Source organism: Acomys minous (genome assembly GCF_964271855.1).
Source record: "Acomys minous genome assembly, chromosome: 12".
Taxonomy (NCBI): domain Eukaryota; kingdom Metazoa; phylum Chordata; class Mammalia; order Rodentia; family Muridae; genus Acomys; species Acomys minous.
In genome coordinates, this window is record NC_140493.1 from 111,227,508 (window position 1) to 111,238,993 (window position 11,486).

Below are 11,486 nucleotides of genomic sequence, written 5' to 3' on the forward strand. Positions count from 1 at the left end.
GCCATCTGTAGTTCTTCATAGACCTGTTACCATCTGTTGTTCCTCATACATCTGTTGGCCAATCTGTAGTTCCTCATACACCTGTTGGCATCTGCAGTTCTTTTTGAGAAGTATTTATTAAGATCATTTGACCACTGTTAATGGGATTGTTTGGTTACTGCTAAATTTTTGAGTCTCTTGTGTACTATGGACACAAGCCTCTTTTAGGCAAATGGCAAATCTTTACTTCTATTCTGTAGATTATCTATTCCCCTGTTGACTGTTCCCTCAGTCTGGCCTAGCCCCACTGTCAGCTGGTGCTTTTGGATTCCTGTCTAGAAACCCCTCTTCACTCCAGCACGTCTGTTTCCTTCTGGCAGTTTTGGGTCCATCCTGGGTTGATTTTGTGCTGGCTGACACGGGATCCAATCCTTAAGGAAGGCCTCTTCCAGTGAAGTTGGGTACATAGGCTTGGCCTTGGGTGGCAGGGCTGTGTGTAGAGCAATGTAACCCTGCAAGACATCTGTGTGTACTTAGAGAAAGAACAGGGCGGCCCTGTGCCTGCCTCTGCATTCTGTGGTATGTCACTATGTAAAATAGAACACTGACCAGATTAAACCAGCAGCACCAGTTCCCCTAAGAACCCATAAAACTGCACGCTGGATAGCGCCTCTAAGTAAGAGAGTATCACGACTAAACCTCCTCCTTTCTACAGGAAGCAGAACTGAGGCTGGTGAGGTTCCTGCCTGACATCTTGGCCCTGCAAAGAGATCTAGTGAAACAATTCCAGAACGTCTCAGAAGTGGAGTACAGCTCCATCAGAGGCTTCATTAGCAGTCACCACTCAGGTATGACTCTACCCAAGCTCTGAAAAGATGTCGTGACCGTCGGTGTTTGACAGATAAGGGGATGAGGGCTCAGTAACAGGTGTGTTGTGCCTCAAGCTCTCAGCATGAGATGAAGACACCCTAATTCCAGCTAGCTCAGCTGCGGCAGGGAGGGCACAGAGCTGTTGTGGGGCAGAACTTGGCTATACTGTCAGTTCTTACCAAAATGCTTTGCTCAACAGAAGGGCTGAGAAAGCTGTTAAAGGATCGAATCACTGTCTTTCTGTCCACATGGAACGCACTCAGACAGTCGCTGGAGACCAGTGGTGAGTGTCCTCCCTCCAGCAGAGCAGAATGCCACAACACAATGTGCTGTGCACACAGTGCTCTGGAGCTCAGCTCTGCCTGTCACACCTCGCACCCTGCAAGCTTCAGATGGAGGCTGTCTTAGTTAGGGTTACTATTACTCTGAAAAAACACCCTAACCAAAAAGCAAGTTGGGGTTTATGTGACTTATTCCTTTCAAGGAAGTCAAAGCAGGAACTCACACAAGGCGGAGACATGGAGGAGGAGCTGATGCAGAGGCCGGGGGAGGGGGGAGGGGGGAGGGGGGCTGCTCACTGACTTGCTTCCCATGGCTTGCTCTTAGAGCCCAGGACCACCAGCCCAGGGATGGCCCCACCCATAATGGCTCATCCCTCCCACATAGATTACTAATTAAGAAAAAAGCCCTACAGGCTTGCCTACAGCCAGGGCTTACAGAGGCATGTTCTCAGTTGAGGCTCCCTCCTTTGACTCCAGCTGGTGCCAGGTTGACTAAGACTAGCCAGTACGGAGGATCTGCGAGAAGGGCGATGGCATTTGAACCTTCATCTTCTTGAATCCCAAAACTTGGCTTTAAGAAAGAGTTGGGCTCTCTGAAAACTTGTCAGCACGTCTGGTTAAAGGCAAGGCCTCAGAACCAGCGCCCTGCTGTGTCAGATGGGGTGGCCATGTCTGTGGCTGAGACAGCATGGGGCAGCGACACTGTCTAAGGAGTAGCCCTGTCGTTTTCTAGGTGAGATCAAGCTACCAAAGAATTACTGCCAATCCGATTTAGATCTGGATGCTGACTTTGAGGTCATCCTTCCTCGGCGACGGGGCCTGGGCCTCTGTGGAACAGCTTTAGTCAGCTACTTGATTAACTTACACAATGAAATGGTCTACACGGTGCAAAAGTTCTCCGACGAAAACAACAGGTGTGTGCACAAGCCAACAGACCGTGGCGCTTGCCAGGCCTAGGCCCCTGAACTTCTGCTCTTTCCGTGCAGACCCTCCCTTAGCCCCTGTCTCCAGAGTCGCCGTAGGCATACAGCTTTCACCTGTTCAGACCACAGAGGCTGAAAGTGTCCCCATGTGTCTGTTCTGACCATGCATCTTGTCCCTCAGCTATTCTGTGAGTACCTCTGAGGTTGCCGACCTGCATGTCATCAGCTATGACGTGGAGCGGGACCTGACTCCACTGATCCTCTCCAACTGCCAGTACCAAGTGCAGCAGGGCGGGGAGACCTCCCAGGAGTTTGACCTAAAGAAGATCCAGCAGCAGATCAGCAGCCGCTTCCTCATGGGCAAGCCCAGGGTGACGCTCAAGGTATGCTGAGTGCACTGTGCCATGCAGTCTCATCCGTGTCACCTCCTTCCCACCCTCATGGCTATGGTGATCTCGAGTCCTGTGGTACTGCCATCTGCCCCTCAGTCCCCTCCAGACAGCCTCTGCCACTGTTGCCCTGTTTGTCGGCATCCTGTGCCCAGGCACCAGTGTGCCTTCTGTTGACCTCATCCTTTACCTGCCATAGCCTGCCACTTTAGCAATGTGTCGCGGCACTCCACGGTCCTCTCTGTCCTCCCTGCATGGCATCCCACTGCCTCCCTTCACTTGGCAGAGAAGGCCCTGTGGCCTGGCTCCTGTCACCTATGGACCACAATGGCAGCCACACTCTGTCCCTTCATCTGCACTGCTGGTGATCCTTCTAGATCATTGCATGTAGGTTTCTTTATTTCTATAGACATCCGTAAGTTTACTGCGTAGCTGACAGTTAGGCTGTGTCTTGGAGCCATACGTTATTTCACACTTGCTCTGATTGGCCTGCTGTCCAGCCAGTGACTCTCTGGTCCAAGGTCTTCACTTGTCATTGAAGGGGTTGTGAATGAGGGGTCCTCCAACACTGGTTCCCTCTGGTGCCCTCTGCATACTCAAAGTAGTACAGAATAGGGTTTCTCTGTGAAGCCTTCACTGTCCTGGATTCACTTTGTAGACCCTGCTGGCCTTGAACTCACAAAGATCTGCCTGCCTCTGCCTCCCTGAGTGCTTGGATTACACTGTGCCTGGCTTAGTGCCGTAGTGTATATGGAAGCCTCTCTGAAGCCATTGGAGGAAGGCTTCCTTGCTGTGTCACTGTTTGCAGAGATGGTGTCTTCAACACAGACCTACTGCAGCAACACCACTGCCTTTCCCAGGAAGGCCCGGGCAGCTGGGCACTGCTACTGAGCTGCCTTTCCCAGGAAGGCCCGGGTAGCTGGGCACTGCTACTGAGCTGCCTTTCCCAGGAAGGCCCGGGTAGCTGGGCACTGCTACTGAGTTACTGAGGGAGAAATGTGCTTGCCATATAGTGGAAGTACCCACTGTGGCTACCATCCCTAAAACCTTTTCTTTCTCCATTTAGGGAATACCTACCCTGGTATACAGACATGACTGGAACTACGAACATCTCTTCATGGACATCAAGGACAAAATGGCGCAGGTGCTCTTAGCAACCCTTGTGACTTGCTGGGAAGCTCTCTCCAGCCTCATGACGGTCTACTGTGAGCACTGGAGTCTCAGTGTCTTTCTAAGAGCCCTGGGACTCCAGAGGAGAGGAGGACAGCAGATCACTACAGTTTCTTGTCGAGTTGAGATATACTGGCATCCTGTGGGGCTGGTCTCTCAGTGACATCATTTACAGCTGTGTGTACTGAGGCCAAAGAGTCAGAGGCCTTCATGTGTCCCTGCTCTTTCCTAGAAATTCTGAGAGGAAGCTGAACATCTGTGTCTCCTCATAGGGTAGTTTTGAGGTTCTGGGAGTTTGTGTCTATTTCCATGGAGTCTGGAGGGCACCACGCACCAGCAATGTGCCTTCTAGAAAGCCTGTTCCAGCTCTGGCTTGAGCAGTGATAAAACTAACTTTGCACTCTGTTCCCCAGAGCCCACTCCCTAACTCAATCATCAGTGCCATCAGCGGACAGCTGCAGTCCTACAGTGACACCTGTGAAGCCCTGTCCCTCATAGAAGTCACCCTGGGTTTCCTGAGCACAGCTGGTGGGGATCCTGGCATGAAGCTGACTGCGTACGTCCAGGACATCCTACAGATGGGGGAACAGACAACTGTGGTCTTGAATGTAAGTGCTAGTGCCAAGCCTGGTGGTATAGACCAGTAATCCCAGTATTCAGGAGGATGAGGTAGGAAGATTGCAAGTTTCAGGTCAGCCTGGGCTACAGAGTGAGTTCCACCATGCCATACTAGGCTTCTGAGCAAAGCCATGTCTCAAAATGGGAGAGAAGTCCTGTTGGAAAGTGTTGCATGGGAAATGGGCACAGCCCTCCCCAGAACTGGCATTCCTCACACACCAGTGCACCCTGCGCACAGCTCACTCGGGACAGTAGGCTGACATATCTCGGCAGGGCCCACCATCTGTGAGCCACTGCACATCTGCAGTGTAGGCTGTCATGGGGACAGGTCAGTGGACCTTGTGGAAAAGACTGTCTCATGGCAAGGGAAGCAGAATGAGCTCAGGACAGACAGGGTGAATGTAGCCGGTGGTGGCGCACACCCTTAACCTCAGCACTCGGAAGGCAGAGGCAGGCGGATCTCGGATTTCGAGGCCAGCCTGGTCTATAAAGTTCCAGGACAGGCACGGCTTCACAGAGAAACCCTGTCTTGGAAAAAGAAGGCAAGTAGTGGAGGAATGTGCCTATGATGTGGCAATTAGACCCTTTAATGAACATGAGTGACTCTGTTCCTTTTTCAGGCCTTAAACCGTTGTCAGCTGAGGCACATCACTGCCCTCTGGCAGTTCCTATCTGCACATAAGTCAGAACAGCAGCTGCGGCTGAAGAAGGTGAGTCTCCCCTCTACTTTCCACTGTGGAGGGAGCAGCACCGAGCACCCTGCCCAGGCCTTCATGCATCATGTGTTGACCCTTCCCCTCAGGAGCTGTTTCGGGACGTTGATGTCAAGTACAAGCAGGAGCTCAGTGCACAGCACGCGAGGCTCCTCAGCACCTTCCTCAATGAGGCAGGCCTGGACGCCTTCCTCCTGGAGCTTCACGAGATGATCGTGCTGAAACTCAGGGGTCCCCAGGCTGAGAGCAGCTTCAACCCCAACTGGAGGTATGGCCTTGTCCAGCTGCTGGCAGAACACCCTCGGCCTGAAGACAGCCCTGTCCTACCCTAACCCTCCTTATGTCATGTTTCTGTGCTTTGGTGCTCTCTCTTCTCCCTCCCCCCTCTTTGGTTTTTTGAGATAGGGTTTCTCTGTGTAGCCTTGGCTGTCCTGGACTCACTTTGTAGACCAGGTTGGCCTGGAACTCACAGCGATCCACCTGCCTCTGCCTCCCGAGTGCTGGGATTAAAGGTGTGCTACCACACCCGGCACTTTTGGTACACTCTAGCTTTGGTTTGGCTTTCAATTCATCAGTTTAACTCTGGCTGTCCTGGAACTTAATCTGTAGGTCAGGCTAGCCTTAAAATCAGAGATCCGGCTATCTCTGCCTCTCAAGTGCTAGGATTTCTTTTAATTTGAGTTTCTATTTGTTTTTAATCCATTGTGATTAAAAAACAAACAAAGCAAAAAAGTAGAAAGTTAAGGAAGCCACCCAGTAGGTGAAAGTGCTTGTCACACAGGCATGAGGCCTTGTGTTTCCATCCCGGGCATCCAACCTATCTCAGAAGCTCAGTATGGCTACATATGTCTGTAACCGGTACAGTGCATGCCTAGCACATGCTGAGCCCTGGCTCACTCCTTGGTGCTGCAGCATGGAGGAGAATGATAACACAAGCCTGTAGCCCCATTGCTCTGACTCAGGACTTCATCTACACAAGTCGAGGTCAATCTCTGGGCCACAAAAACTACAAACTCATGTGTTCTCCTTATAACACGTAGACTGTTACGTATGCCCTCTCTTCCAAGTGTCACTCCAGTGGTCCAACACCAGCATCTCCTTTTCCTCTGCACATCCATACTTTGGAGGCCAGGCACATTTTATGCTCATCGGCTATTTGTGAATGCTGCTCTCGACTGCTTTTTTTTTTTTTTTGGTTTTCGAGACAGGGTCTGTGTTAGCCCTGGCTATCCTGGACTCACTTTGTAGACCAGGCTGGCCTCGAACCCACAGCGATCCGCCCGCCTCTGCCTCCCGAGTGCTGGGATTAAAGGCATGCACCACCACGCCTGGCTATCAACTGCTTCTTGTTAGTTTTTATTTTATTTTGGGCTGCTTATTTCCTTTGACTATACGTGTATGTGTTTGCCTGCATGAAAGTCTGTGCAGCACTTTAAAGCAGATTCCCCAGGGAGGTGTTTGACCTGACCCTGCACCTGCAGTTCTGGAGATGTGTGACCTTCTGTGTGGTGCTGAGACTCTCTGGAAGAGGAGCCAGGGCTTAGAACCCTAAGCCATCTCTCCAACACTGCTGCTTATCTGTTAATGATTTGAACAGAAATGACCCTACTATAAGTTGTCTACAGGGAAATACACAAGCAAGAATCTGCTTTCCCATGCTGTTTATAAAACAGTCCTCTGAATCCAGGCAGTGGTGGCAGCAGAGGCAGGCAGATCTCTGAGCATCTCAGGCCAGCCTGAGCTACAGTGTGAGTTCCAGGACAGCTACACAGAGAAACCCTGTCTTGAAAAGACAAAAACCAAGAACAAAAAACCCAGACCTCTGTTTCCTGCTATTGCACTATGGTTCTACAGCACGTCCCTCCTGTTTCTGCTTTTTGAGATAAGGTCTTGTAGCCCAGGCAGATGAACAACTCGCAGATGGCTAGGGGGACAGGCCTGTCACACCTAGCTCAGCAACATCACTTTTTCTAAACATTCGAAGTCCAGCTCTTTTCAGTAATCAGTTTCTATGTCCATTTCTTTCAGGATGATATACAGCATACACCTATGTACATTTGCATTCTATAAACTTAGTCAAAAAAGCTTTACTGTCCTAGACTTACAAACACTATTTCTGTTCTCTTTCCTGGGGAATTTGCAATCTGTTAATATGATAGTGAGCGACTACAATAGTGAGGCTTTGGTTTTCCGAATGGTCCCGCTGTTCACTGTAGCCATGCCAAGAGCTATCTAGCTTTGCTGTGAGGCCAGCTCCATCTACCAGGAGCCCTTGGCTGACCTGAGATTCTCAGCTTGTCTGGGCTTGCGAGCATCTTGGCCCTCTTGGCTGGGTAAGCATGACCACTGGCGGGGCTGCGGTGTTACAACGCTCTCTCTTGTTCCTTGACTTCACAGCCTCAAGGACACTCTAGTAAGTTACATGGAGACTAAAGACAGTGACGCCCTTCCAGAAATGGAGTCCCAGTTCCCAGAAGAGATCCTCATGTCCAACTGCATCTCAGTGTGGAAAACAGCTGCCACACGCAAACAGGACAAGCGGCAAGCGAGGTAGAGCAGCTCAGCCTTCCCACCTCCCGCCAGAGCTCCCAGCATGGGCTGTGGCCTCTGTGTGAGGGCAAGTGTGGGCACAGCACTGGACTCAAAGCTAACATACAACTTACAATCTGGGGGCTTTTGAGAGATAACCCGTTTCTACATCATGTGCCTATTCCAAAACTTCAAGTATGATGAAACAAAATCGGCAATCAGCTGACTCCTCTACAATCCAGAAGAAACAAGGGAATCACAGTAAGGTCACACCCAATATTGAACCTTTTACTTGATGTTCCATGGCCACCACTCTACTGCATTGAGGAAAAAAAAAAAAACACATGGATAGTGAATTTTTAAATTCTATTACATATGGACAGAAGAATCTAATTTAATCTGTCTTCCACTCCCTTAATTTCTAAGTACCACATGCCTATCTCTTGGTTTTCAAGATGTGTGAACATTACACTAACCCAAGAACCCAAGGTGCTGCAGAGCTGTGAGGACACACGAACAAAGGGCAGCTTCAGCCCCAACACTGGGGGGGGGGGGGAGGACTAGACTGGAGAGCAGGGACTTTAGGTGGTGGCGGAGGACTTGCCTACCCTATGCAGAGCCCCAGGGAAAGGGACAAACAACAAAACAGAGTAGACTGATGGCCAAAGCATTTCCCGTTCTCAGTGAACATGGGTCAGGTGTTTGGGAGCTGGGACAGTGGTTCCCTAAAGTGTCTGCGGAGTTCTGTGGGGAGGTTCTGACTGTGTAGCTGTCCAGTAGGCATGCCCTGTGATCTTAGCTTCCCTGAGTACACACGATCAGATAAGGTGAAGGCTGGAGGGGTCCACCTGTCCTGTGATGCCCTTCTCACTCTGAGTGTCGCCTCTTTGTGTCATGATCAACATTGGCCCCTGATCCCTCTAAACTAATCCTGATTCTGGAAACTCATCATCATTTGCAGAGATGTAAGAATAGTGTTTACAAGTTGGAAGTCATTTCTTTCAGACTCAAACTTGAACTCTAAGGCCCACGTAATCTGAGCTACTCAGATGGTGGTCAGGAGCGCATGCGTGGACTCAGCTCCACCAGCAGAAGGTGCACCTGGAACCATGCTCTGTTCTGACATGGGGACCGGGCCCTGTCAGTAACTCAATTCAGATGGTGATTTCACAGCAACAGTGATCTCTGTCCTCTGTCGCCTGCATCCAGGTTTCGTGTTGAATGGAGGTTCTGAGGCAGGGCTCACTTAACCTCCCACCCTGGCCCTGGAGCTCCTGTGATACCTCAGGTTGGGGTTTAGCTCGCCCTCACCATCAGAGAGCAGCCCAGCCCCACAGTTTCTTGCTGTGAAGGATTTTTTTGGCTTTGGCCTAGGTGGTTTTTTTTCCTGTTATGAAGTATTTTTAATTAAGATGTTTTATTTTGTATGCTATTGCTTTTAAAGTCTTAACTGTCTACGTAGAGTTACCGTGTCTGTACAAAATACATGGAGCTAACACGACAAAAGTAAATTGCAGCATTTTGGTCATAACTGTTTTAATAAACTTGAGCTTTACAGCTAAGAGTTCTTTTTGGGCTGGGGAGATGGCTCAGTGACTAAGGTCCAAGACTGACAACTTGAGCACAATCCTTGGGAACCACATGGTAGAAGGAAAGAACTGGTTCAACCGAGCACATGCACATACACACAAGAATGAATTACAACCCAGCTTTAGTGCACGCCTTTAATCCCAGCAGGCAGAGGCAGGCGGATCTCTGTGAGTTCGAGGCCAGCCCGGTCAACAAAGCGAGTCCTGGATAGTCAAGGCTACACAGAGAAACCCTGTCTCAAAAAACAAAACAACAACAAAAAGCCCTTAATTTTTAAAATATCCTTTTGAATGCAGAGCTTATATTTATGACACAGGTGCATGAAATATTTTGGTTTTCCATGGAAGTGTTCCTAGCTACAGAAGTGCTGAGGACACACCTACACTAGAGTAGCACATGGGGTGATCCGCCCTGCCCCCCAGCAGGCTCTTGTTTATGAGGAGGAGCCAGGGCTGCTCTGTCTGCCTCAGGAGAAACCTCACTGAAAACACCCACCAGCAACAGATGGGCTGACTGCAGTGAACTGCTATGGATAAAGACCTCTTAGGAACAGGAAATAAAGGCAGGGAAACCACTGCAACATTTGCCATTTGTTAACTGAAATGGCTGTGCCCTATGTCAGCTCCAGAAAGTTCTAGTGATAAACAGTCACCACGAAGAAAGCAGTGGCTCAGAGGGCTCACCCAGGTCACACAAGTGACCCAATCCTGGATGTTCCAAGTGCACCAGGGCATCAGTGGGGCGTTTCTCCTGTGGTGCTGCTTGTTACATGACTTCCTGGGGAAACGTTAGCAAACATTCACCCCAACAATGCATTGACAAAAAGACCACAGAAACCACTCCAAACAAGTCTAGTTTAGGTAGAGGGGTATGGGTGACTCCAATGCTGCACCACTGTAAGGCACAGCCCTGCCTGGATGTGAGTTCTCAAAGCTGCGCCCTGCGGTGCAGTTTACAGGTGTCTCCACAAGGCCCGTCTCCCCCAGCCACCGCTCACTGCATTTGACCTGGGAGTGAAGTCTAGCAAGTCTTGACTTCTGGGCTCCTGGGGCTCCCTCCGCCTCTCAGGAGCCAGTGTTCAGTTAGGACATGTTGAATGTCAGGCTGCAGGAGCAGCTGGGCCTGGAGAGGTCATCACGGGGCTGAGGAGAAACCCCGAGGCAGTGAGATAAATACCAAGCAGTGACTAGCATCTACATTGCTTTCTGTGCTTTTCCGCCCCGTGGTGTGCTAAGCAAACCTGGGCACAAGCTTTCAGAGTCCACAAGTGTTTCCTCATGCTGGAAAATGAGCATGAGGAAGCGCCTTTCTGCTGACAGCAATGCTGGCAACTCACACCACCTCTGTAGTACTATGGTACAAGCCACCCAGAGTGTTCCAGAGCCATCTGGGGCAAGAGTGAGAGGGGCAGGGCGCAGCCCTTACAGCAGCCCCACACTCTGGGCTGTTGCTCCTGTCTTCTCTTCCCATTCGACATCAATACCTCAGCCAAGCTTCCTCAGAACCTACAACTTCTGCCCTATCATTGGCACAAATAATTTCCAAACACCAAACTCTACCCTGACCACTGTCCACCAAAGCCAGGCCTTCCTGCTGGCCGCTGGCTCTCCTGTCTGCCAGCTGCAGTTTCCTCCTCTGCAAAATGCCTTCCCGTTCTAGGGTAACGCCATAGCACAGTGCCTGGTGTGCAGTGGCTGCTGGACAAACGGGACTCTCTCAGCTGAAAGCCTGCTAGCTCTCCAGATCCTGTCAGCTGTGTTACAGGAAGCCTTTCCCAAGCCACAAACTCTAGTGTGGTCTAATCCGGTCTTTTATATTTTACTCCAGGAACATATACTTATGTACGTATACAAAACTATAACTTAGGTATGTACTTCTCTGAATTCTCCTGGCAAAATTTAAGCCAGTTGGTACTCCAAACTTAGCTGATGCCATAAACACCCACCACACCTTGGGACATGTATACCTGTCGCTCCCTCTGCCTGCCACAAGTGTGTTTACATGCTTTCTTCTCTGACCTTCGCACCGTGTGTGATGAGTTCTGCCATTTTCATCCTCCACTGCCTTCTCTCGCCCCTTCCTCCCCTCCCAACCCCACTCCTCCCAACACTGGGCTTAATTAGAGATGCTTGTGTGAGCACGGGCGGGAGGTCACTTCCTAGAACACAGGCAGCTTAACAGTGACCACAGCACAGGAGAGAGTGACAGTCCACCATCCACAGTAACCATCAAACGCCATAGTCCTTCAGGGAGTGGTGGGACAACATTCAGACCTAAGAATCACTGCACACAGGCCACTGCCAGGTCAGGGTCCCCTTGCTACGTTTATTTATTGTTCTCTCTAGCAACAGCACAGCACAGCTGCACATCCTCTCGTTGCCAGCACTGACCAGAACCCAGAAGGCAGCGAGCACTGAGGAAGTG

General features: G+C 50.4%; 1 protein-coding gene across 3 annotated transcripts in view; it reads left to right on the plus strand.

The window, feature by feature from the left end:
* Window positions 1-9,029, plus strand: part of RNF213 (ring finger protein 213) — a 95,240-nt gene extending 86,211 nt beyond the window's left edge. For all 3 annotated transcript variants that reach the window (XM_084751161.1, XM_084751160.1, XM_084751162.1), the window contains 9 exons: window positions 695-827; window positions 1,049-1,132; window positions 1,864-2,044; window positions 2,235-2,436; window positions 3,509-3,586; window positions 4,026-4,220; window positions 4,851-4,940; window positions 5,033-5,211; window positions 7,341-9,029. In XM_084751161.1, the coding sequence (XP_084607287.1) occupies window positions 695-827; window positions 1,049-1,132; window positions 1,864-2,044; window positions 2,235-2,436; window positions 3,509-3,586; window positions 4,026-4,220; window positions 4,851-4,940; window positions 5,033-5,211; window positions 7,341-7,497 (1,299 nt within the window). In that variant the 3' untranslated portion in view covers window positions 7,498-9,029. The remainder of the gene's footprint in view (window positions 1-694; window positions 828-1,048; window positions 1,133-1,863; window positions 2,045-2,234; window positions 2,437-3,508; window positions 3,587-4,025; window positions 4,221-4,850; window positions 4,941-5,032; window positions 5,212-7,340) is intronic.
* Window positions 9,030-11,486: the final 2,457 nt, after the last annotated feature.